This window comes from Heteronotia binoei, chromosome 3, assembly GCF_032191835.1.
Source record: "Heteronotia binoei isolate CCM8104 ecotype False Entrance Well chromosome 3, APGP_CSIRO_Hbin_v1, whole genome shotgun sequence".
Classification (NCBI taxonomy): Eukaryota; Metazoa; Chordata; class Lepidosauria; order Squamata; family Gekkonidae; genus Heteronotia; species Heteronotia binoei.
The window spans coordinates 71639019-71662226 of record NC_083225.1 but is presented as its reverse complement, the minus strand read 5'-3'; the positions used below and the strand labels follow the sequence as shown (position 1 = coordinate 71662226).

Sequence of the window (23208 nt, the reverse complement as noted above, 5' to 3'; positions counted from 1 at the left end):
GTAGTGGCTTGGGACCAACATACCTGAAGGATCACCTAATCCCTTATGAACCTGCCCCACTGTTAGGGTCATTTTCAAAGGCTCTGCTTTGAATGATTCTGCTTTCTGAGATTGATTGGGTTGCAACCCAGGAGAGGGCCTTCTCAGCCATGGCACCAAAGTTCTGGAATTCTCTCTCCAGGGAGATTTGTTTGTCCCCTTCTCTTGCTGTCTTCTGCCAGCGGGTGAAGATCCCTCCTTCCTAATGACTGTTTAATGTATATTGTGTGTTTTAACTATTTTATATATATTTTAACTCTGTTTCTAACTCTTTTAAAAGTTGCTTTAATGAGGTATGTTTGGAAGGTGAGCTTATTTTAATGATTTTATAATGTAATTTTGTCACGTGTTTTAACTTGATCTGAAAATCTGTAATTTGCCATTGGAAGCAGAATTACCAGTACACTTCATAATCAGAAGAGCCTTATGGATTTTTCAAAGGTTAGTATAAAGGTGGCCCTTATTTGGCATGCAACACAACGCTGGCATCCTGACATAGTGAGTACTTTGTCCTCATAAGAGAACGTCCTTCAGCAAACCAAGGCAAGTGTTCATTGTTGTAAGTATTCATTTGTAACAGTTAAAAGTAGTATAGGAGAAAAGCAACAGATTTATAGAAACCATGGATTAGCAATGCCTTTCCTTTCCTTTTATCCAATAAAAGCTCTGTGATAACGTGGATCTTGAGCAGTGAACAGCTGTTGTTAATCACTCATCATCAAATAGACAAAAAGGAATTTTAAAAAATTGTGACTGCTAGAGTTCTTTCTGGATCCTTGTCAGCAACACCTTTCTAAATTGTCCAGAATGAATTTTTTGCTTATATATATTTTTGTGGTGGCTCCCACCTTGTTGAATGACCTGCTTGAGGAGGCAGTGCTGGACTAAATCCTGTGGAGACTCTGAGGCAGTTGAAATCTCAGGGGGCCCCTTGCAAATTATCTCAGAGTCTGAGCACTTGCCTCACTGCCCATGGCCCCCTCTGCAGCCTGCAGGCGCCTGCTTAAAAGCCCCTTTTACTAAGCTGTGGGGGAGAGGCAAGTTGGGCAAAGAGCGGCTCAGTTGCTGGTTACACGTGCAGGCTGGGAGGGCTGCAAGCAGAGGGAAAAGCGAGGGAGAAAGCCGGCCTGGGGCCCCTAAAGGCATGGGGGTCGATAGGACAGTGCCTACTTGGCCTAATTGTTAATCTGGGCCTGTGAGGAGGTCAAGAAGGCTACGACACTTTTGTCATTCTGCAAATCCTGCATAACAGAACTGTTCAGGAAGGCATTTCTATAAAGGTAAGAGGGGTATACTATAACAAAATAATTTAGGAAAGTACTTATAAAGGGAAATGGATTGTGGACTACATTGTATAGGACATATTATTTGCTGTATGTATTATCCTACTATCACTGTGTAACCCACTGCATTACCTTCTACTGATGTAATTCAACTTTTCCACATTGTTTTTGCATTCTGTATCATATCTAATATTTTATGCCTGTTTCAGATTCTCTAATCCTATTCTTAGTACATTGTTTACTACATTATCTCTCTTTTAAATTGATCCTATTGATCAGATTTCTCTGCATAATCTGTTTTGAGGCTCCCTGAGAATGAAGACTTCCAGTTTTGGAATAAGCAGCAGTTAGTTATTGATTCATCTGATTCACAATTGTCTTGTCTTCAAACCAGAATTTGAAATCACAAATTAATCCCAATTTAGAATTTTTATTTGTAGATAAGAAAATTCTGTTTTGTCATCATGCCCAATGCATATTTGTCTCAAAATCAGGAAGTCTTCAATCTTTGCACTGTACATGGAGGGATGGGGAGAGAATGTACAGACTTTAGAACGTCTTGGTTCATTTACATTGCAAATTAACCTTGTGCTCTTCAGAACATAGCTGAATATAGCCCTAAACATAGGTTATTTCTATCTGCAGCAAAATTCTCTACCTGTAGCAACATCCTTTAACTACAAAATATGTCCCCTGATAGAATGGATCAATGGGACATCCTGAATTTGGTTACGGCTGTCTGAGTTAAAGTAATATTGCAGGTGAGCATTACTTTCCTGGTAGACCCTTTCCCAAATACAAACTGTTCTTCAGTTGAAAATCTTTCAGATGGTTAATTTTTTTAAATGAGAAAAATAAAGATGAAGCAAACAAAACTCATATGGATGGATAAAAAACGTAATGAAAAAGATACCAAAATACACCTGAAGGTATTAGAATTCAATAGTAATTAGACCTTGAACAGCTTCATGACAAAGGTTTAGCCCAGACAATCTGCTTGTCCCTGCCCCTTAGCTATTAAAGGAAGAGATGCAACTTTGAGGCTGTACAGATCAGAAACAGCTTTAGGCAGAAAGGAAAACTTACTTTTAGTGAGTGGCGGTCCTTTGTCTCTTTGCTTTTCTGATTGTAAACTGCAGGGAAAGAGGGAAATGGGGGAGCCACCACAGAAACTGGGCCCAGGACTTTCTGTTCTCTATCCCGATTCCGTTGCTCTGTTTATCAAAAGAAAACCTTTCAGACAGCCATGTTTAAAAACATTGGACATAAAAATCTAAAGTTCAATCACATTCAGTTTGTTCATCAGACATACCAACATTTTTATGGACTTCAGCAAATGCTTGGCATTAATTAAACTTTGCATAAGGACAGCTCATATGTGTGTGTGTGTGTGTGTGTGTGTGTGTGTGTATAATGGTGCTTCCATCCATATAACAACCCTGTAAGGCAGAACACTGTTTTGATATTCCAAGTCATGTACTGGGCAGGGCGGGGGTGGGGGGGTGCTAAAGCTGAAAGACTGATTTTAGCTACTACACAACAGTAGCTCTCGTATGCAAATGAAAAACTGCTGCATGTTTTTTTTCTTGTTTGAAAGATGTAATCATAGGTAACAACATAGTCTTCTCCTATGCTCTTTTTTGCTTTATACTTGACCCCAATGGATTTGTACCACTGGCAGAATCTTGGGCCACTGAAAACTGGTTCCCACTCCCCATAAATTCAACTACCCCCTGTTGTCCACTGAGAACAAAATACCCTGTAAGGCATTGATGAATGAAGCTATTGTAACTTTGACTCTTGAAATGCAGCAAATTACTTTGTAAGGAAAGGCAGGGGGTGGGGGGAGAACACATCATATTAATTTCAGCCAAAGTGGTCACCATTGATGGTACAGGAAAAATATAAGATATCTGCATAGTTGATGGCCATTAACATAGCTGATACCACAGAACTCCATTGGGAGGAACAAGCTCATAATCTGACAGCTTCCTTGCTTTTTGCTCCAGTAATTGTCTCCTGGCCACAAGATGGCAGAAGAAGATTATGCTTATCTGAACACTGTAATGTGGACCAGCAACTAAAAGCAAAAAGGCACCTAATACTGTGATTGCATTTCCTTTTTATGGCACTTTGCCAGACTGACAATTTGCAGCTGACACATGCCAAGGGTTTATTTAGTATATTATTTATAGCATTTATAAAAGTAGGCCATTCTGAACAGATATTATCTAATTTAAACTGTGATGAAAAAGAGCAGACTGTGTATGTAACACTATTACATCAAAGGGAAGCCTTGTGTTTTAAGATTCATGTTTTAAGAATCTGTAAATGAATCCTATCAGATGGAGTCAACATCTGATATTGTTTTTATTGGCCCATGCTGGTAGCAGTAAGAAACAATGGCAAAGACCCCCAAGATTTCTTCTGTGGGCAGAAGAATATCTGCTTGTGGAACACAACTTTCGTGGTCCACCCCGCCCACCCCAAGCAGCCTGAAATTTCTCTCAAATTCAGTTCTTGGGGAGGTGAGAAAGTTGGGCTCCCTGAGTAGATACCCTACTTTGGATACAACAAGTACTTTATTGAGGGCATGGTGTATATGCCCACCAGCCACACAACATCAACAATGCATTTCCAAGTGTTCCTTTCACACTCAGGAATTTTATCCCTGCCATTTTTTTTATAAAAAGAAAGAAGGATAATGGAAAATAATTAAAACATTAATCAGTATATGACCATTCTTAGCACTATATCCCAGTGACAGGATCAAAAAAGGTATGTCCATCACTCCAGGACCAAGCAGGGCTGGATTAAGACAAACTGAGGTCCTAAACTATTAATCAAAATCACATTTTTTTAATCACGATCTGAGGCCCTAAACTGTAGCTTACTTAAATTTGTATATAAATCCAGTGCTAGGATTTATCCAAGTGCTGACACTTGGGAGAGATCACACTAGACAAGTGATTACTTCAGGGCAAAAAAGTAACAATTGCCTGTGGGGTGTACCTAGCTGCATTCTCTTTCTCTCTCATTCACATCTGTGCAGCCATCCCTCTCTACTGGCCTGTTCTGTGAACTGCTAACAGAACTGCAGCTCTTGGTTGTTAGGTTCCATCTTTAATTCCTATTCCAGATTACAGCTCAGGTCTGACGTCGAAAAGGATTTTGCTAGCCCTACATTTCCTATCTCCTCGTGGGATATTGCAAATCTGAGTAGGTCCCATCCAGCTATGGCCACCAGGAGATGCTCCCAGCTAAAGATCAAGACTGAGCAGTTGCCAGAGTGTCAGCAGGTATGGATACTAATTGACAGGGGTCGTTTTGTAGAAAAATAGGTGGTGGAGCTCATCCAGGGATTGTTATGCAGCTGCACCTTCTATTCAATGGACAAGGTAGGTAGGTGGGGAGGAGAAGGTTCAAGAAAGGTTCAAGAGCTGTGCTCCTATGAGCTCCTTCTGAATTCAAAGCCTGCTAATTGGCAAAGCTCATGTCTAAAAGTTTTGACTACTGCAAGCAATGTCTTCCTGCACACTGTCCCTAAGGGAAAATGAAGGCAGAAATTGGGTCCACAAGAATACTGTGAGGTACCATTTAGGGAGGAAATAGCTGCCGACTTCAGCTTTCTTCAAAGCAGGAAGCTGTGTGTCAGGTGAGGAGCTAAACCTTAGCACCTGTTTCTATGGTCTGGGCTTGACACTGGAACCAGAGTTGCCCAAACACCAGGAGAAAACAGACCCTTGGAAATTTGGAGGAAAGCAAGGAGTGAGGCAGGAGCCCCTGACCTTTTTGAGCCTGCAGGCATCTTTGGAATTCTGATAAAGGGTAGTGGCACAAATCACAAAGTGGCTACTGCAGGAAGTGGAGCCAACCACAAAAGGTGAGAGCACCTATAAGAACAACAAAGTTTTATTCAAGGTATGAGCTTTCATGCTCATACCTTGAATAAAATGTTGTTGGTTTTAAAGGTGCCGCTGGACTCTAACTTTATTATATTGCTTCAGACCAACATGGCTACCCACCTGGGGCTATTTCCATAACCATAATTCTTTTAAACTATATTTAAACTATATTTTAAGAATAATTTAAAGAGAAAAAAAGAATTGAGTCAAATTTAATTACAGAAAATGTTGTCCAGGCATCTGGAGGATAGGTGTACCTGCTCCTTTCCACTGTATTGGTAGACTTGGCCCCAGCAAGTAGGTCCAGCAACTCCTTTCCACTATATTGGTAGATCTGGCCTCCAGAGAACAGGTCTATCCGCCCCTTTCCACTATATTGGTAATCTGGCCTTGGAATATCACCCTGCATTGAGTCATACAGCACTTGGATGGGGGTTAGGCTCTTGCAGTCTACTTTTTTTTCTTTTAGTGAAATATAACAATCAGTATTATAGGTCAAGCAGAACTATCAGAATCCTGCCTAACGTAACAAACAGGAAGTTACTTATTTTTTCAAATATTTATACCCCACTTTTGTAAGGCAGTTTACTAATCATACTGAAAAGCATAACAGGGGTGTGCAAAAATATTTTTTCTGGTTCCATTGTTGCCTATGAAGACCATTATAGTCAATGGGCCCCATAGAATAGAATGGAGAATTGATCTGGGGATATCTGGGGCTCGGGGGAGGGGGCTGAGATAGAGGCACCAAATTTGAAGCATATCATCTGGTGCCTCTCCTTAAAAAAACAAAATACCTCCAAGTTTCAAAAAGATTGGATCAGGGGGTCCAATTCTATGGACCATGGAAGTACGTGCCCCCATCTTCTATTGTTTCCAATGGAGGAGGGAAATGCTTTCTCATTTCTGGGCTGAGACAATTCTCCCTGCACTGCCAGCTAAAATGTTGTGCATCAGCATCCCCAAGTGCATCTTAAAGGGTGCCTTGATGAGCACCGTGCTGAGGATCTCTGGAATAAGGGGTTCCTGGTCAGAGGGTGCCATTTTAAATTTAAAGGCCATTTTTCACACCTGGGAAAAGATGCTGGTGATAACATTCAACCTGAGAGGTGTTAAGAACTTATCCAGTTCTGGAAGTTACTTCCTAGAGAGTTTGTATACTGCCCTACCTAAGTCTGTGTGCGTGGTGTGGAAAAAAACTGCAGTTACACAGTGAAATAGCAACCTGTGCATGCCTTTATTTTCATTTGCTGTGTTTAAGGACTATGCCCTGGCACAATTTCCAGATGAAGCAGAGGTGAGCCACCTTCAAGAGAGCAGTTGTGCATGGGATGATACTTCTTTCCCTGTAGTTTTCCTGAAGGGGCTGTGGCTAAGCGACAGAGCACCTGCTTTTCAAGTAGGCGATCCCTGGCTCAATTGCTGGGGCACCTCCAGTTAAAGCAGGGGTGGGGAACCTCTGTCCTGAGGGCCATATACCGAGCCATGTAGCATCCCCCCTGGGGCCTGAATGTCCAGCGAGGATCATGGGGCCCAACTGCACTATGCAGCAGCCTCCCCAGGGTCTGGCAGGGATCACAGGGCCCAGATGTACTGTGTGGCAGCCTCCATGGCAGCCTCCAGAATTGCCTGAAAAAGTTACGGTCACAGTTCAGTTTACACTTGATTATTCCAGATAGTGTGGTCTAATATGCTAATGAATGTGTGACCTAATATGCTAATATTAGGGGATGTGGTCTAATATGTTACTGAGTTCCTGCTGGGCTTTTTCTACATAAAAGCCTTGGACCTATGCATTTGCCTAGGGCGGCGGGCCGTGTGTGTGTGTGTGTGTGTGTGTGTGTGTGTGTGCCAGATTAGGCTCACCCCACATGACTTCAAATAGAAAAACAATTATTTGCATTAATTTTGCTGGCCTGAATCATTCTCCCTCAGTGGAGCACTGTTCTTTAAACTGATAATTTTTATGGCCCGCGAATGATGTTATAAATATCCATATGGCCCTTGGCAGAAAAAAGGTTCCTCACCCCTGAGTTAAAGAATGCTTGGAAAGATCTTTCTCCAGTCTGGGACCATGGACAGCTGCCAGTTAGAGCAGACAATTTTCAGCACAATGAGGCAACGTCATATGCTGTAATAACTCTGCGAGCTTCTTTATGAGGCAAAAACTCTTCTTACTGGGTCTGGAACAATGGTGCTACAGTAGCAGATGTGTCCTGGACTTAAATTTAAGCAAGGATCTCTGCCGCGAACCAGTGACTGGCCCTGAAACATTTAAAAAGCACTACTAAATATCCAAAATGAGCACTGTCTAACCAAAATGTGCAACCCTTTTGAGGCTGCAGGCACCTTTGGAATTATGACACAGCCTGGTGGGCACAGCAACAAAATGGCCACCACAAAATGGTTGCCACAGGAGGTACAGCCAAGCCACAAAATGATTACCACAGCTTAATTTCAGTAACACAGTATAGATCCTTTGCTCAAATGAAATGTATTTTTGAGAAGTTCTACTTCCATGTCTGAAGAACCCAATCTTCACTGGATCACGAGGATGCCAGTCTGTTTTATCAGTCACATAGTAATCACTTACCTCTCCTCAATGCTCGCAAGTTCTGCTTGGCATGATGATGCAGCTCCTCTACACAAGCTGGTCTGGTGGAAGGAAGAAAAATGCTTTTTTGCTGATGCCAAGGCGCACGATAGTACACACTTAATTTACTCTCTGTATCCAGGTTTGAGACAGCTGTGGAATCAAAGAGAAAAGCATGTTTACTCTCCTAAGAGAATATGGATGGAACCTTAATTAAAATATCTTTTTAAAATAGCATATCCATTCAAAGATCAGTATTGGTCACAACTTAATACTAAAAGCTTTCAAAATACAATAGAAGTCAGCCCACTGAAAACAAGCTCTGTGAAGCTCTGAAAGGCAGAGTTGCTTCAGATATCCTTGAATGCATCAAACCTGCTGATAATAAGAATTAATGAATAATAAATGTCAGCATTCACTGAAATGTCTCAAGTTCACCATAACTGATGCATCTATGCCTGCCTTCCTTATTCAATCCGGTGGTCAGTTTCAGGGTATGCGTGTTAGTCATGAAACTCACTGATAACCCTGGGGCTATCACTGTATCTTCTCCCAACCTATTTGGTTGTTCTGAGGGTAAAATTGAGGAGTGGAGACCTGCTTGCATCACTCTGAGCCGGAATGGTGGTATAGAAGTCTTCTAGATTCATTAGCTTTCCATCTGTGGATATATATGTGGATGGGACAAGAGCATGTATGGAAGGTGAGTGCTCTCTGGGCTAAGGGCCCAAACGATTAAATAATTAATTATAAGTTTTGCCTTTCCTCCTAGTGTGTGCTATAACTAATTAACCCAAAACATTTGGAGCTATTTTACTGAATTTATTCAAAGGCTTCTAAAAACACCTTTTCTATTGAAAAAAACCAGCCCTATTTGATTGCCTCTCAGAGAATATATGAAACTGAACCATTCTGGTTTTAGGAATTACTGATCTCTACTAACTGTGCTATGTTATATCAATCTCCTCTGACCATTGGCACTGATGCACTTAAGGAATAAGAGAGTAGCATTCAGATTCCAAGTTAAATGCACACTCAGCTGCCTAGTTCAGAATTAGCTGCCTACTTCAGTTTTGCACTGCTCTTCCTCCAAGGATTCTCTACTATTTTCACAACACAACTATGAGGTAGGCTCAGCATAGGGAGGCAGACTAGGTCACCCAGCAAGCTTTTATGGTGGAGTGGGATTTGAACCTGAGTCTCTCTGTTCCTACAAGTCTGTTTGTTTTTACTGTTTGATACTGCCTTTGAGAACAGGGGTGTGGCTAGACTGTAAGACTGACATCAAAATAGATAAACTAGTCACAGATAGACAAAACCTTCATTGAAGTATGAAATATTAAAATGATTTTTAAAAAACAACTTCAGCTACTTAGACACTTCACACAGTACAGGTAATGAAATCACTAAATATTAATCATACTCAACAAATTTCCCTTAAGTGCTGAGCTAGCATTAGTGCAGAATAATATGCTTTTCTTGAGTGCCACTTCCAATGTGCAGGTGCTCATATGGTATAGTCCTTCCACATGAAACTGACACTCAAATGAGAGTGCCAAAATCTTCCTCTGTTTGGAATGTTATGATTCCTGATGCTACAGGTCTATGTCCCACATGAGTGGCGTGGAAAAGAGATACATAATTTACATGTGATAAGCCAACACATGTGAATGTGCCACGTAGAGGCAGGCACCATGGGGAGTGATTTACATCTGCTACCATGGAATGGCTGCTTCATATGCTCTAGTCCTTGTTCTCCAATTGCAAAGTGGTTAACAATTATGTGTGATTCTGAGGCATGTAGAAACACAGAAAAGTGGGGGGCTTTGTTGCTTTTCAAATCAGTGTTAATCACTGTTGATCATATATATCCATCATTCATGGACTCTGTTTTAAAACAAACATTGTAGCTGAGCTATGTATGGATGCTTGAAGGTAGTACAGCTTAGTGCACTCAAGCGTGCTTGTTCTAATAATAACAACACAAAGGCCAGCAAGAAAGATTTCTGCTCTATTTATTTTGATAGATCCAAGGGGTTTCCCCCCACGGCTCTGTCTGCTTTTGTAGACTCTCATGTTTTCCTTCTCCTTCCTTTTCAGTTCTTTAACCTTTAATTACTAAACAAATACAGTCTGTTTTTTTTTTAAAATAAATATGTCTATAAGTATAAATATAATAACATAAACAAAGGACTATAAAAATGAGTGGAAGAATACACAGTAAAGGTTGGAAAGGACAGAACTGCAAAGTGGAGACTCCCTCAGGCTCTGTAAAAAGGTAAAGGTAGTGCAAGCACCAGTCGTTTCTGACTCTAGGGTGACATTGCTTTCACAACGTTTTCATGGCAGACTTTTTATGGGGTGGTTTGCCATTGCCTTCCCCAGTCATCTACGCTTTCTCCCCATCAAGCTGGGTACTCATTTTATTGATCTCAGAAGGATGGAAAGTTGAGTCAACCTGGAGCCAGCTACCTGAAACTAGGATCGAACTCAGGTCATGAGCAGAGCTTAGGACTGCAGTACTGCAGCTTTACCACTCTGCGCCACGGGGCTCTCAGGCTCTGATGAATCCCTAAAAAAGGTGAAGTCTCAATACTGTGCAGAAATATGGTTCTCAGTCTCTTGATGGAGAATCTGCTCTGTGTGCTTCTTTCTGTCTCCCTTCTTCCTATCCACATGCAAATCTCCATCCTTTCAATGGCTGACTGCAGTGGTGTAACAATGTTTGCATTGTGCTGGCCATGGTGAACGCTAATCAGGTTTGTCTTCACAACCCTAGCTTAGAATTTGAAATAGGTTTATACAGTATAGCTAACCATGTCCAGTGCTTACAAATGTTATGTTGGCCCATTTGGATGGAAGGAGGAACAGTACAGAAGAGAAGGGCATGTGAGTCTGCTGCATTTCCAGAAGTCTCAAACTGTGCTTACTGAGAGTGCAGTCCTAAGAAGAGTTATACCCAGCTGAGACTTCAGTGGACTTAGGGTGTAACTGTGCTCAGGATTGCACAGTTAAACCTGTGCCAGAGCACAGATGTTATAAAAGGGGGAAAAAATCTATTCATTGATTAAAAACACAAAAGAGCACAGTCTGATTTTGTACCAGATTCCAGGAATCACAAACTACCTATCGAACATCCTACTTATAAAGTAGATATATGAAAGAACTGTTGACAATTCAAAGCACTGATTCACTGTCAGACAATACCCTGCCCAGGCTGCTACCACAAGCAAATGAAGCATGTGCATCTGTGGCTAGAAAGACCTTTTACAAGAAGTCAACCTGTCCCATTAGCAAGAGAATGCCTGTTTGAGTGCTTTCTGATTCATAATAAGCAAGAAATTTCCTGGGGAATTTCAGGAAGAAGTTCAAAGCCATTGACAATTACGATATTCACAGAGGACCAGATCTTTGCAATAGGGAGGTAACTTCCTCCCTACTGCTATGTTGATGCTAGCCACAATCCAGAACACAGGTTTTATAATTTAAACACTGGAAGTTTTAAACACTGGAAGGGGAAGGGAAGTGCGCATTAGTGCAAGGAAATGGTATCTGGCACTTTTAAAAGGCTATCAATGCCACCTTATCCCTCATCCATTGAAGATGTAAAGCCTAGGATGATACTTTAAGTTAGCACTCAACTAATAGGGTAGATAAATGCTCATTCTTTACAACACAAAACACACTAAAACCAGCTCCAAAACTGCACTGTCACTGGCCCTGGGTATATTATTTCTCACCAATGAGGTCACCAGTTGGCTATGACAGCCCGCCTCCCTCCACAATGGCATGTCAGGTTTATATAAAAAAAATGTTCCTGAGAGTTTGTGGCTTGATTTTGAAGGTGATTGCTGCATTGGTTAGTTTTAATCTCTTTGATTTAACATATGCACTTATTTAGATTTTCATCCTGTTTGATATTTAATGGTTTTATTGCTGACTGGAAACGATTGGCTTATAACTACAGGAACATTTTGATCCTGTGATATTTATGCGGCATCCTTATGGTTTATGTTGCTGTTTTCATTTTGCTTTTACAATATTTTATGCTTTTTAGCTAGGATAAAAACTTTTAACATGAAAAGTGAGATCAATGAAAACAATTTTGTATATGTCAATTTAATAGTACTGGCTGCCTTTTGTCTTTTTCAAGATGTAACTCAACCTATCACAAAAACAGGTTTGACTGACTGAAGGGCAAAAGAAAAAATATGCACTGTCCACTGCACAAGAAAGACAAAAGCATCTTAAAACATACAAGTCTGTACGAATCCTTAGCAGAGTTGGGGACAGGATCAAATCTTCTGTTCCTAGTTGCAAGGTAAGTCAACTATAACTATAACTAGGGTTGCCAATCTTGAGGTGGTAAGTGGAGATCTCCCACTATTACAACTGATCACCAGATGACAAGAGATCAATTCACCTGGGGAAAATGGACACTTTGGAAGGTAGATTCTATAGCACTATTTTCCACTGAAGCCCCTCCCCTCCTCAAATCCCTTCCTCCTCAGGCTCCATCCCCAAAATCTCCAGGTACTTCCCAACCCAGAACTGGTAACCCTAACAATAATATACTCTGTGACATCTATTACTGAAAATATTGTAATTAAAACAGAAAATTAAATTAATCTAAGATACAAGGTATGTCAGGAACACATCCAGGCACATCAAGCATATCAGTGTAATATGTCTTATTAACACAAGCACCAGGACAATAATAAATTTTATGTACAAGCAGTAGTGCTTTTTCACATTTAGGAAGTCCATAATGCTGGTGAAACATACACATGGTCATTTGCTATAAATGGCCCCCAGTCATACACAACAATACTTTCAATTCAACCTCTGGGTTTACCAGTAATTAGTAGCTGTAACAATCTGTGTATCAGGTTCTCTGAATCATCAGCTTTCATTTAAAAGTTGTAGATATCTAGCCTTTTTGTTGTAGAGATATGCCTTTCCTCTTACATCTCTAAAACAAAAGGGGTTAAGTTTAATTCTTTTTACATGAGAGATGGGAATTCAAAGAACCTGACAAATAGGTTGTTGTAACATGTTAACAATATTCAGCTGCTTGTTAAGAAACAAAAAACCTCCTGCTGATGGCAACTGGGCAAATGGCAGTTTTGGGGACAGGTATAGGGAGAATGGCTGCCATGTAGGCAGGACAAGGAAGATCTAGCCTTTCACATCCACATATCAGCCCTCCAACCTTTCCCAAAACTTCACAGTTAAAGTTGGTGTGTGAAAAATTAGAGAAAACTCAGGAGATGCACAAAGGCACCATGAGCTGTGGAGAAGCAGGAAAAATACCTACTTCTCAACAGCAGTGAACCTCTAGAAAAGGCCAGAAAAAGTCTGCACACTGGGATCAAATGAAAAAAGAATATTGTATTTCAAGATCTCAACCACAGCTTATTTGTAGACTTCTGCTAGTCACCTATCAGTCACATTTGTACTTGTATCTTATACATGATTGTTGTGAACTGGGGGTGGTCCACACATTCAAATGTGCCACCTCCTTACATATTGGAAGGCATTATGGCATTCATGAGCACCACACTGGAAGCACTGCATTAAGGGAATTCTTTCACTGCACAAAAGAATATTCATTTGTAAACTTTAAAATCTATCCTGCCCAAAAAGCCTGATGAGGAAGGAGCATGCTCATTGCCATCAGAACAATGAGAGAAGCTGAGAGTCAATTAAAGAGAAAAACAGAGTGAGGTGAAAAATTGATTCGCTTGGTCATGTGCAAAGAATGTCCCAGTTATTTCTCTCTCCTGCTGCAATTCTTCACTGGCCTCCAATTTGTAGGAATATAATACTAGCCTGGCTCATACTGATAGCTTATGAATTCTGTGTGGTCCACTTTGAATGTTTAGGGAAAGCACTAAATAATGCACGCATACATAAATTGTTGCTGTTGTTTGTATTGAACTACTACTACTATTAGTAAGTACACACTTATGGCAGAAAACCATTTGCAAGGGGTTCCACTGAAGACCTTCTGGAGTTTGTTTATATCCCTTAGCTCAACATACAACCTTAAAGGTGCTCCAACACAGAGCTCACAAAAGAAAGCATGTTGGAACAGAAACAGCTGTTCATATCAGATATACTTACAGCACAGCATTCAGCACATGGAAAAATTTATTGAAATCGTGTTTTATTAATGTTAAATTGTTCTTGAAATGGCTGTCTTTGATAATCAAAAGTTATCATCAACCAAATTTCAATTACCCTGCCAAGGAACAGGTCAGAAGAGTGGGTTTGCTTTTGACAGGACCCCACATTCTTGCTCATTTCCAACCAAACTAGAATTCCAATGACCAGTAGCTCCATCACTGAAACACTAGGAGATGATTTTTTCTGTCCTAGAGTCTAAAGAGAGTCTGTTTCCTGCTCCTCAATCTGATCAAATACACAGACAATCAACACTCAATATGCAGCATTAAAGCCACCAAAACAAGAAACTCCACAAATATTACCAGGCTTAAAATAAGGCTTTCTATAGTATTGAGAGCACCACAGATTCACAAATTCTATGGCTGGCATACAGGCCTGTCCCACCCACTAGGCAAAATAGGCAGCTGCCTTTTGGGGGTGGGTGCCAAATTGGGTGCCCCCCATGTGTCTCAATTCAGAGGTGATAGCAGCAGGAGGCTGGTGGCAGAGCCAGTGGGCAGCTGTGGGAACCGGGACAGGCCTGGGGGGCAGCGGAGAGGACAGCTTGGCCACCCTGGCACAGCCATCTCCTCAGGTGCACCTGGCACTGCCTTCTGCCGGCCATGGGCTGGCGCCCCAGCCAGTGCCATCATCACCTACAGTCACAGGTGGACCACCTCTCCTTTGGCCTCCTTGGCCATGTCCACATTCTGCACATCTAGCCACCAACACCATGCCCTCCACCCCGGCCAGCCCAGATAATAATAGCATTGAAACCACTAAAGAGCCTATGCCTAGGTACGTGTACTCAGATTCATAAGTAAATCCCCACTAAATGCAATGGGGATTACTCACTAGTAAATGATTGCATCCTTAAAGATATGAAATGATGAACGATTACTCAGAAGTAAGTCTCTCTGAACATAGTGTGGCTTACTACTGAGTAGATAAGATAGGTGTGCACTGTTAAATTTAACTCAGTGGGAGGAAGTGGAGTATTTGCTTAATCTACTGGATAACTTGTAAGGTTTACTGGTAAGTAAGCCTCCCTGAATAGCCCACCCAGAAACATGCATTGGATTGGGGAGCTGTTTATTTTCGCTGGATTCAGCCCCAAGTGCCAAGATCTTCCCCATGCTGGCTGTGCCCAGTTCAAAGCTGCCCTCTTCATTTCCTTGGCAGTGGCTTCCAAATCAGTAATGCCAGAGATCAGGCTGGAGTTTGCACATGGGAAGGGAGGGGGTGCTCCTCTTTGCAGGTTTCCTTGTAAGTAAAGCCCCCGAATTGCAAGAGTACATTTCCATATAAGCGCATTTCGCTTCCTGCAGTGGAGTGAAAAAGGGTGGCGGCCTGAACATGGAAGGGGCGTTGCTTTGCCTTTCTGGAGTTCTCCCTCCCTCTGCAAAATCTGAAAGGTGTGTGTGGGGGGAATAGCTCTTTAAAAGTCAGAGGGGGGACGGTTATTTTTGGCCATTTATTGATTTGCATAGCATAGCCAATAGATCAAGGAGGTTTGCTACTGCATGTTAGTTACTGGGCAGATTGTCTTCCAAGGGAGAAGCGGGGCCCTGTCGTTCTATGCTTGCATTCCCCTTCCCCACCTCCCCAGCAAGAGGAGCTTCGCTTTTGATTTTATCAATAGCTGCTGGCCCTTACACACACACACAAACACACATGAAAAAGATCAAGGGAGGAAGTCCTGTTGATCTGAAGCAGCAGAACAAAGAGAGTCCAGTGGCATCTTTAAGACCAATGAGAATAAAACTTTGTTGGTCTTAAAAATGCTAAAAGAAAAGTAAAGGTAGTGCCCTGTGCAAGCACCAGTCGTTTCTGACTCTGGGGTGATGTTGCTTTCACAATGTTTTCATGGCAGACTTTTTACGGGGTGGTTTGCCATTGCCTTCCCCAGTCATCTACACTTTCCCCCCAGCAAGCTGGGTATTCATTTTACCGACCTCGGAAGGATGGAAGGCTGAGTCAACCTGAGCCGGCTACCTGAACCAGGTTCCGCTGGGATCGAACTCAGATCATGAGCAGAGAGTTCAGACTGCAGTACTGCAGCTTTACCACTTTGCACCACAGGGCTCTTTCTTAAAGATGCTACTGGACTCTAACTCTGTTCTACAAAAAAAATAAAAATTGTAAGTTAACCCTCCCCCCCTCCTCGTTACTTCTGCTCCATAACAGCAGCAAAGATCCCTTCTCTTTTTCCTTGTCCCTATAGTGCAGGGGTGGCTAAACTGTGGCTTGGGAGCCACATGTGGCTCTTTCACACATATTGTGTGGCACTTGAAGCCCCCACTGCCCCATCGGCCAGCTTGGGGAAGGCATTTGTCTCTTTAAATCATTGTCCAAGCCAAGCCAGCTGGCAGCTTGGAGAATGCATTTAAAGTTAAAGTTGCTTTCTTTCTACCTCTCCTGCACCATCTATTTGCTTCTCTCCCTCCTTCCCTGTCTTGCGGCTCTCAAACATCTGATGTTATGTCTTGCAGCTCTCAGACATCTGACATTCATGTTTTGTTGCTCTCAGACATCTGGCATTTATTCTATGTGGCTCTTATGTTAAGCAAGTTTGGCCACCCCCTGCTGCAGTGTATCAGGAGATTCAAGCAAAGACCCTTTATTTGAGAGGATCCTGATAGCTGCACTCAGATTGGCCACTCTTGCAAAGCCAGCCAATCAGGAAATATCCATTTGAATGAAGCCCATTGCTGAGGCAGCTGATTAGGTAATATCCATTTGAATGATGCCCATGCAAATAAAGGATCCAAGTGCCTGTTTCTCTGTTGGGCTGTTTATTGCTGGAGGTATGTTTTAGGTGGCATTTGTGAGTATATAGCTGCAGCTTGTTGCATGTGTTTTCAGAGTGTGTTCTTGCTAAATAAAGAGCTATGCTGAAATCACTCTAGCATCTGAACACACTGCTTAACAGTCCCCTACCCCACCCCAGGCTGAACAGCAGCAGCATGAAGGCCAGTGGGCTCCAGGGCCACTGGTCAGCACCCTCTGGCTTTGCCCCAGTCCATCGCTGCCACACCCCGGCCGAGGTCAGATGCACATAAACTGACGAGATGGGCATGGATGAAAGTCAGATGCATGTTGGATTTTATGTGGTTGTCCAAACATCAGCATCTGGCAATGGTCGTTGGCTCATTCGTGTCCCGAACTGCCACGACTGAGATGCGGACTTTTGTGATAGTACATTAAATCCGGAATAAGAATGCTTCCGATGACTCCCACGCGTACTTTCTGTTTGAACGCTCTATTGTAGCCGACTCGTCGCAAGCGCACATCCGCTTCCCTGCGAGAGCCCACTCCAAATGATATCATTCCACCAGCAATTGTTGACTCAGCCTTCCAACCTTCTGAGGTCGGTAAAATATGTACCCAGCTTGCTGGCGGGGGGGGGGGGGGAGTGTAATGACCAGGGAAGGGAATGGCAAACCACCCCGTAAAAGGTCTGCCATGAAAACTTTGTGAAAGCAGCATCACCCCAGAGTCGAAAACAACTGGTGCTTGCACAGGGGACCTTTCCTCAATGGGGCGGGAGGTAGATTGCCCACCTTTGCTGTCTCCCTGCCAGGGAAGGAAGATGCCCAACCTTTGCCATCTCCCTGCCAGGCGAAGAGACAGCAAAGAGAGTTGCCGTGCTCCCCCCCATTGAAACACCATGGAGGGGTGTTTAAATGGAGGGGGGGGGAGGAAGATCCCCTACCTTTGCTGTCTCCCCGCCAGGCAGAGAGATAGCAAAGAGAGTTGCTGTGCTCCCCCCCTTTTAAAATCACGTCGGGGTGTTTAAATGGGGGGGAGGAAGATCACCCACCTTTGCTGTCTCCCTGCCAGTTGGAGAGACAGCAAAGAGAGTTGCTGTGCTCCCCCCCATTTAAACACCATGGTGGGGTGTTTAAATGGGGGGGGGGGAGATGACCCACCTTTGCTGTCTCCCCGCCAGGCGGCAAGACAGCAAAGAGAACTCCTGGGCTTCCCCTTCCTTTCCAGGTATTTAAATGGGGGGTGGGCAGATGGCCCACCTTTTCTGACACCTTTAAAAAAAAAAGCCAAGCACGATTTCCCACGGTACTGCGCTTGTGCGAGTGTGGAATGCCATCTCAAAAAATGAGGTCCGGTTGAGACCTCTGATCAACCAATGACGGGATCAATGCTGAAGGATGGAGGGATGTCTGATCAGGAAATTCGTTGTAAAAAAGCTGCGGGGTATAATAGCGATGGGTTAGGGATGGATTTAATGGTGAGTGTGACCGCGGCCCCCGGCTCCTGCCCCAGCACCCTTCTCAGCTCCCTCAGCCTCTGATGAGGCCCCAGATCAGGCTGCCCAGAGGGAAAATGGGATGGGGTACAAGACAGAAGGCAGAGATCATCTTATTCTCACTTCTTTGCCCCTGGTGTTTTGGCCTCAGCCCAGCACCTTTCCCTTCAATGCTTTTGCAGGTAAATCCTCTGCTGGGGTGCTGAATGACATCTCAACTTGATGTAGTAATAAGCAAGAAGGGAAGAGGAAGAGATCTAAGAACAGAGACAAAAAGGCTGAGGAAGAAAGAGAAAGAGTAAAGATGAAAAAGAGAAAGGGTGGAGATTGTTTAAAGATGTTTGCTCTGTTCAGAAGTGCAAGATCAAGAGGGGTTACACTCTGGGAAGTGTGCATAGGATTGCACACTTATGTGTTGCTATCTCTTAGCTCTAGAGGTCATGCTGGGAACATGTTATTTTAGAGAATATATTGTCCCTGGTAAGATACCGTCTCAATTTTTTCTTTTCACCATAGTTCTTGCCTTTGAATCTATCGTTGGATCAATCTAAGGTCTGCACATGTGTTTGTGTGCCGTTTGCTCTGTGCCTTGTTGGTTTTATGGCTATATTTGATGTCACTGAAAAGAAGGCAGGTTTTATCACAGATGATATAATTGCAAATCCCCCGCATCTGCAGGCTGTGTTGTTGTTGTTGTTTTAATTTGTGGGAAATGCTCTTACCAGTGTCAAGTGCTTGGTGTCATTGTTCAGAGGTGGCTGAATAGAGCCTGCCCTCCCAACTCTGCTATTTCAAGAAGGCCTCCCATCCAAATACTTGCCAGAGTTGGCCCTGCTCAGCTTCCGAGATATGACAAGATCAGGCTTGCCTGAGCTATCAAGGTCAGGGAGCAATTTCAAGTTTTGTGCTTTTCATTTCCTCACAATTCATCTGTTTTTGAAAATTGGTTATCAGTGTGGAGTGTGTGTGTGTGTGCCAGAAGTTAGCCGTGCCTAGGGTGCCAGATAGTCTAAGGCCAGCTCTGTTGGCGTCATTTGATAATTAGAACCTAAAAAACTATAATAAATCAGAAACATCATGCATAAATACAGCAGACATGATCCTCCCCTTAATTAATAGGTCACCCAGCTCAGCCAGATCTTGTGAAGCAGTACTTAGGGTCTTGCAGCAAAATATAACAATCTTTCCCTCTCAGTTTTTCTCCCTCTTTGCCACACGGTTCCCACACATTTCTCATTCATTTTTGTCTTCCTTCACCTAATTTTTCTGTGCCCCCCTCCCAGATCTCAGAAGTTAAGCACGGTCAATGTGGAGGCAGGCAATAGCAAACCACTTCTGAATATCTTTTGTCTTAAAAACCTTATGAGGTTGCCAAAAATCAGTTGTGAGTTGATGACAAAAGGAAAAAAGAGGAAGATTTTTTTTTTTTTTTAATGATGGGAACATGAAGAGAGAAAAGAGATTTTTCTACAAACCTGAAGGAGTTACTTAAAAAATCAAAACAGGCTTTTTTCTCTGGAAAGAGGTGCCAGAACTCTGGAGGGAAATGAAGGAGAAACACAGGTGCCCCTCATGAACTTTCAGTTTTTTTTTTTTTAGAATTTTGATTCCATGAAGTGGTTCCAGAACTTTGTTCCACCCAGAATAAGCACACACAAGTATTCTTCAGATTCAGGAAAAATGCAAGTAGTAAAAGCCACTGTTTTCTGCTGTCCTCATCTGGTAAACTGGCAAAACTGGAAAGGCGCAGGGAAGAGATGTAGAATGTGCTAGGCAATAGAATGTGTTGAGGAAGTAATGCTTCCTCTTCCATCAGTAGTGCCAAAACTGGAGGTGTGCAGTGGAGGAGGTACAGGGCCCACTGGACTGCTTCCTCTGCCAAGGCAGCAAAAAACTGGGATGGTTGGGAAGGTGGTGTGGGATTCTTCAGCTCTCCCTGCTGCTGAGGCAGTGGGACTCCTTCACTTGTTTCCTGACAATGCAGCAAAGTTGGAGGCAGGTGGGGAAGGGGATGTGGGAGTTGCTGCTGCCTTCTAGAACCAAGACAACAGCCCTAGAAGTGAGCTTGGAAGGGAGCATGGGTGTCATTGCTCTGCCTCCTGGCACTGAGATGGCAGTGCTGGAGGTGCGCAAGAGCAGAAGGATCAGCCTGAGCCACGAGAGCAGCCCAGGGAGTGTGTGGGGGGGAAGTTGATAAAAAAGGGTAGGGGGAAAGATTGACAGGTGGGATGGGGAAAGAGAGAAAGTGAGAGGGCCTGAGTGACAGAGGAGGGCTAGGGGAGAAGGAAAGACGGGATGAGTGATAAAGAAGGGGAAATAGCAGAGAAGGGATGGGGGAGAAGGGAGGAAGTGAAGGCAGGGGAAATGGGATGTCCCATCCCTGCAAGTGCCTTGAGGGACCCCACTTGTTCCATACTTAATGCTTTGCCCTGTAAACCAAAGCACACACTGCACCTTTCTAGTTGCCTAGACAGTTTCAGGATGTCAAATGTCTGTTCCCCACATGTAATACTAAGGATGGGAGGAAAGGCAGCATAACGCAGCCCAATCTTGTCAGATCACAGAAGCTAAGCTGGGTCCATCCTTGGAAGCAAGACCACCAAGGAAGGCAATGGCAAACCACCTCTGCTTCTCACTTGCCTTGGAAGTCCATTGCTGGAGTTGTCACAAGTTGGTTAACATATAACAGCATTTTACTCACACAATACTAAGACACTAGCCAAAGTCTATTGAAAAATTAGTGTTTAAATGTGTTTAGTGTTTAGGGGAGAGACGGTAGCTCAGTGGTAGAGCATCTGCTTGGGAAGCAGAAGGTCCCAGGTTCAATCCCTGGCATCTCCAAAAAAGGGTCCAGGCAAATAGGTGTGAAAAACCTCAGCTTGAGACCCTGGAGAGCCGCTGCCAGTCTGAGAAGACAATACTGACTTTGATGGACTAAGGGTCTGATTCAGTATAAGGCAGCTTCATATGTTCATATGTTCAAAATGGTCATCACATCAGTTGGGATGATTAGTGTTTTTTATTTTGCTGATGACATTCCTACCCTGACAGCCCAAATGTCCCATAATTACATCAGATTATCTCTTGTTTGTTTTCAAGATTGACATGCCATGCATCTTAAACCTTTGAAAGGCATTGCTTGCAAATAACACTTGTCTCAGGAGTACTCACACCTTGTTCCTAGAAAGCTGCACTACCGGGCAATTTCCTTTTCCCCACTGACCCATCTGGGTTTTTTTCCAGAGTGGAAGGGGTTTCAGGCTGGGAGTCCTGAATCACTTTCACAGTGCTGAGTGGAAAAAGGAGGGGAGTTCAAGCCTGAAGGTGCAGACTGGTTCACTAATGGATTTGCCTTCCTAACCTTCCAGTGAGAATTTGTGATCAAAATGCCATTCTGTCTGCACGAGTAACATTTATTGTGTGCAATACATATCTGCTTAGGTTCATTCACATGCCAGGTGATCTCCCATCTTGAAAACATCTTGGATTCTGTGAAGGACAACTCCCTTAGCAACTCATCCATCTATGTGCTGTAAAACAATTACAACATGCTTCTCTATTAATATATGTCTGAAGGAATCAACAACACGTGTGCTGCGATATCTGCCCCCTCTGTCTGCTTCTGATACCAGCAGAAGCAATCTGTCTAGGGAAGCAGCTTAGTAAGCAAAATTGGAAATGACAGGAGCACACTCATCAGCAAAATTCCCAAGGCCAAGAAGGCATGAGAGTCACCAAGATTTTCTGGTCTGTGCGCGTACAAAACTGAAGCATTCTTTCTGCATTCTTTGCAGCCCTCAAATGGATGGCACAATCCCTTCCCATCATTCTTCCTTCCTTGAGAACTTTGAAGCCATCTTGTTAAGTGGCAGGTTTCTGCTTTGTTATGTAACAGAGCCAAAAAACCCACATAACTCTATGAAGAAACTCTGATCACTCAGAGGGACAGAAAGCAACTTCTTTCAGGTCCTGGCTTACTAGTGACAACTAGCGAGAGATCAAATACAAATGTTGGCACAAACAAGGAACAAGGGAACAAAACAGGCTTTCCCTGAAGCAGAGGTTGTGAAAGAATTTCAGCAAGGTCACTTCCATGTCAGAACTCTTTCAACTTTATTGGACTACAGTGGATAACAAGGCCACATTCTACACAGGAAAGTATTTATTGTCACTTGTTCTGCAGCTAATAGGGTATTAGTAACAAAGTATTCTGCCTTTTATACAATATACCTTCCTTCCAAATAAGAGAGAAATTATTAGGGTTGCCAACCTCCAGGCAGAGGCTGGAGTTCTCTTGGGATTGCAGTTGATCTATAGACTACAGAGATCAATTCCCCCAAATAAAACAGCAGCTTGGGAGACTGGATTCCATCAGATCCCTGCTAAGCTTCCTCCCATCTAGGCTTCCCAATCCCCAGGTCCCAGAGGGGGATCCCCCGCTTTTACAGGCTTCCCCCCTCCGCCAGCCAGCTGGCCGGTGGGGGAAGCCCCGCCCCCACAGCTATCATGCACGTCCATGAATGATTCCCATAGGGAATGATGGGGAATTGATCTGTGGGTATCGGGGGCTCTGGGGGGGGGGCTGTTTTTTGAGATAGAGGCACCACATTTTCAGTATAGCATTTAGTGCCTCTCCCCAAAATACCTCCCAAGTTTCAAAAAGATTGGACTAAGGGGTCCGATTCTATGAGCCCCAAAAGAAGGTGCCCCTATCCTTCATTATTTCCTATGGAAGGAAGGCATTTAAAAAGGTGTGCAGTCCCTTTAAATGTGATGGCCAGAACTCCCTTTGGAGTTCAATGATGCTTGTCACACCCTTGTTCCTGGCTCCACCCCCAAAGTCTCCTGGCTCCACCCCCAAAGTCCCCAGATATTTCTTGAATTGGACTTGGCAACCCTACTCCCATCCCAAAACTCTGTGCTCCCTTGGCTCTGTCCCCAAATCTCCCAGAA

General features: G+C 43.2%; 1 protein-coding gene across 4 annotated transcripts in view; it reads right to left on the bottom strand.

The window, feature by feature from the left end:
• Window positions 1–23208, bottom strand: part of NHS (NHS actin remodeling regulator) — a 344164-nt gene that overhangs the window by 24198 nt on the left and 296758 nt on the right. For all 4 annotated transcript variants that reach the window (XM_060234017.1, XM_060234019.1, XM_060234018.1 and 1 more), the window contains 2 exons: window positions 7821–7973; window positions 2409–2536 (listed from right to left, as the gene is read on the bottom strand). In XM_060234017.1, coding sequence (XP_060090000.1) covers window positions 2409–2536; window positions 7821–7973 — 281 coding nt within the window. The remainder of the gene's footprint in view (window positions 1–2408; window positions 2537–7820; window positions 7974–23208) is intronic.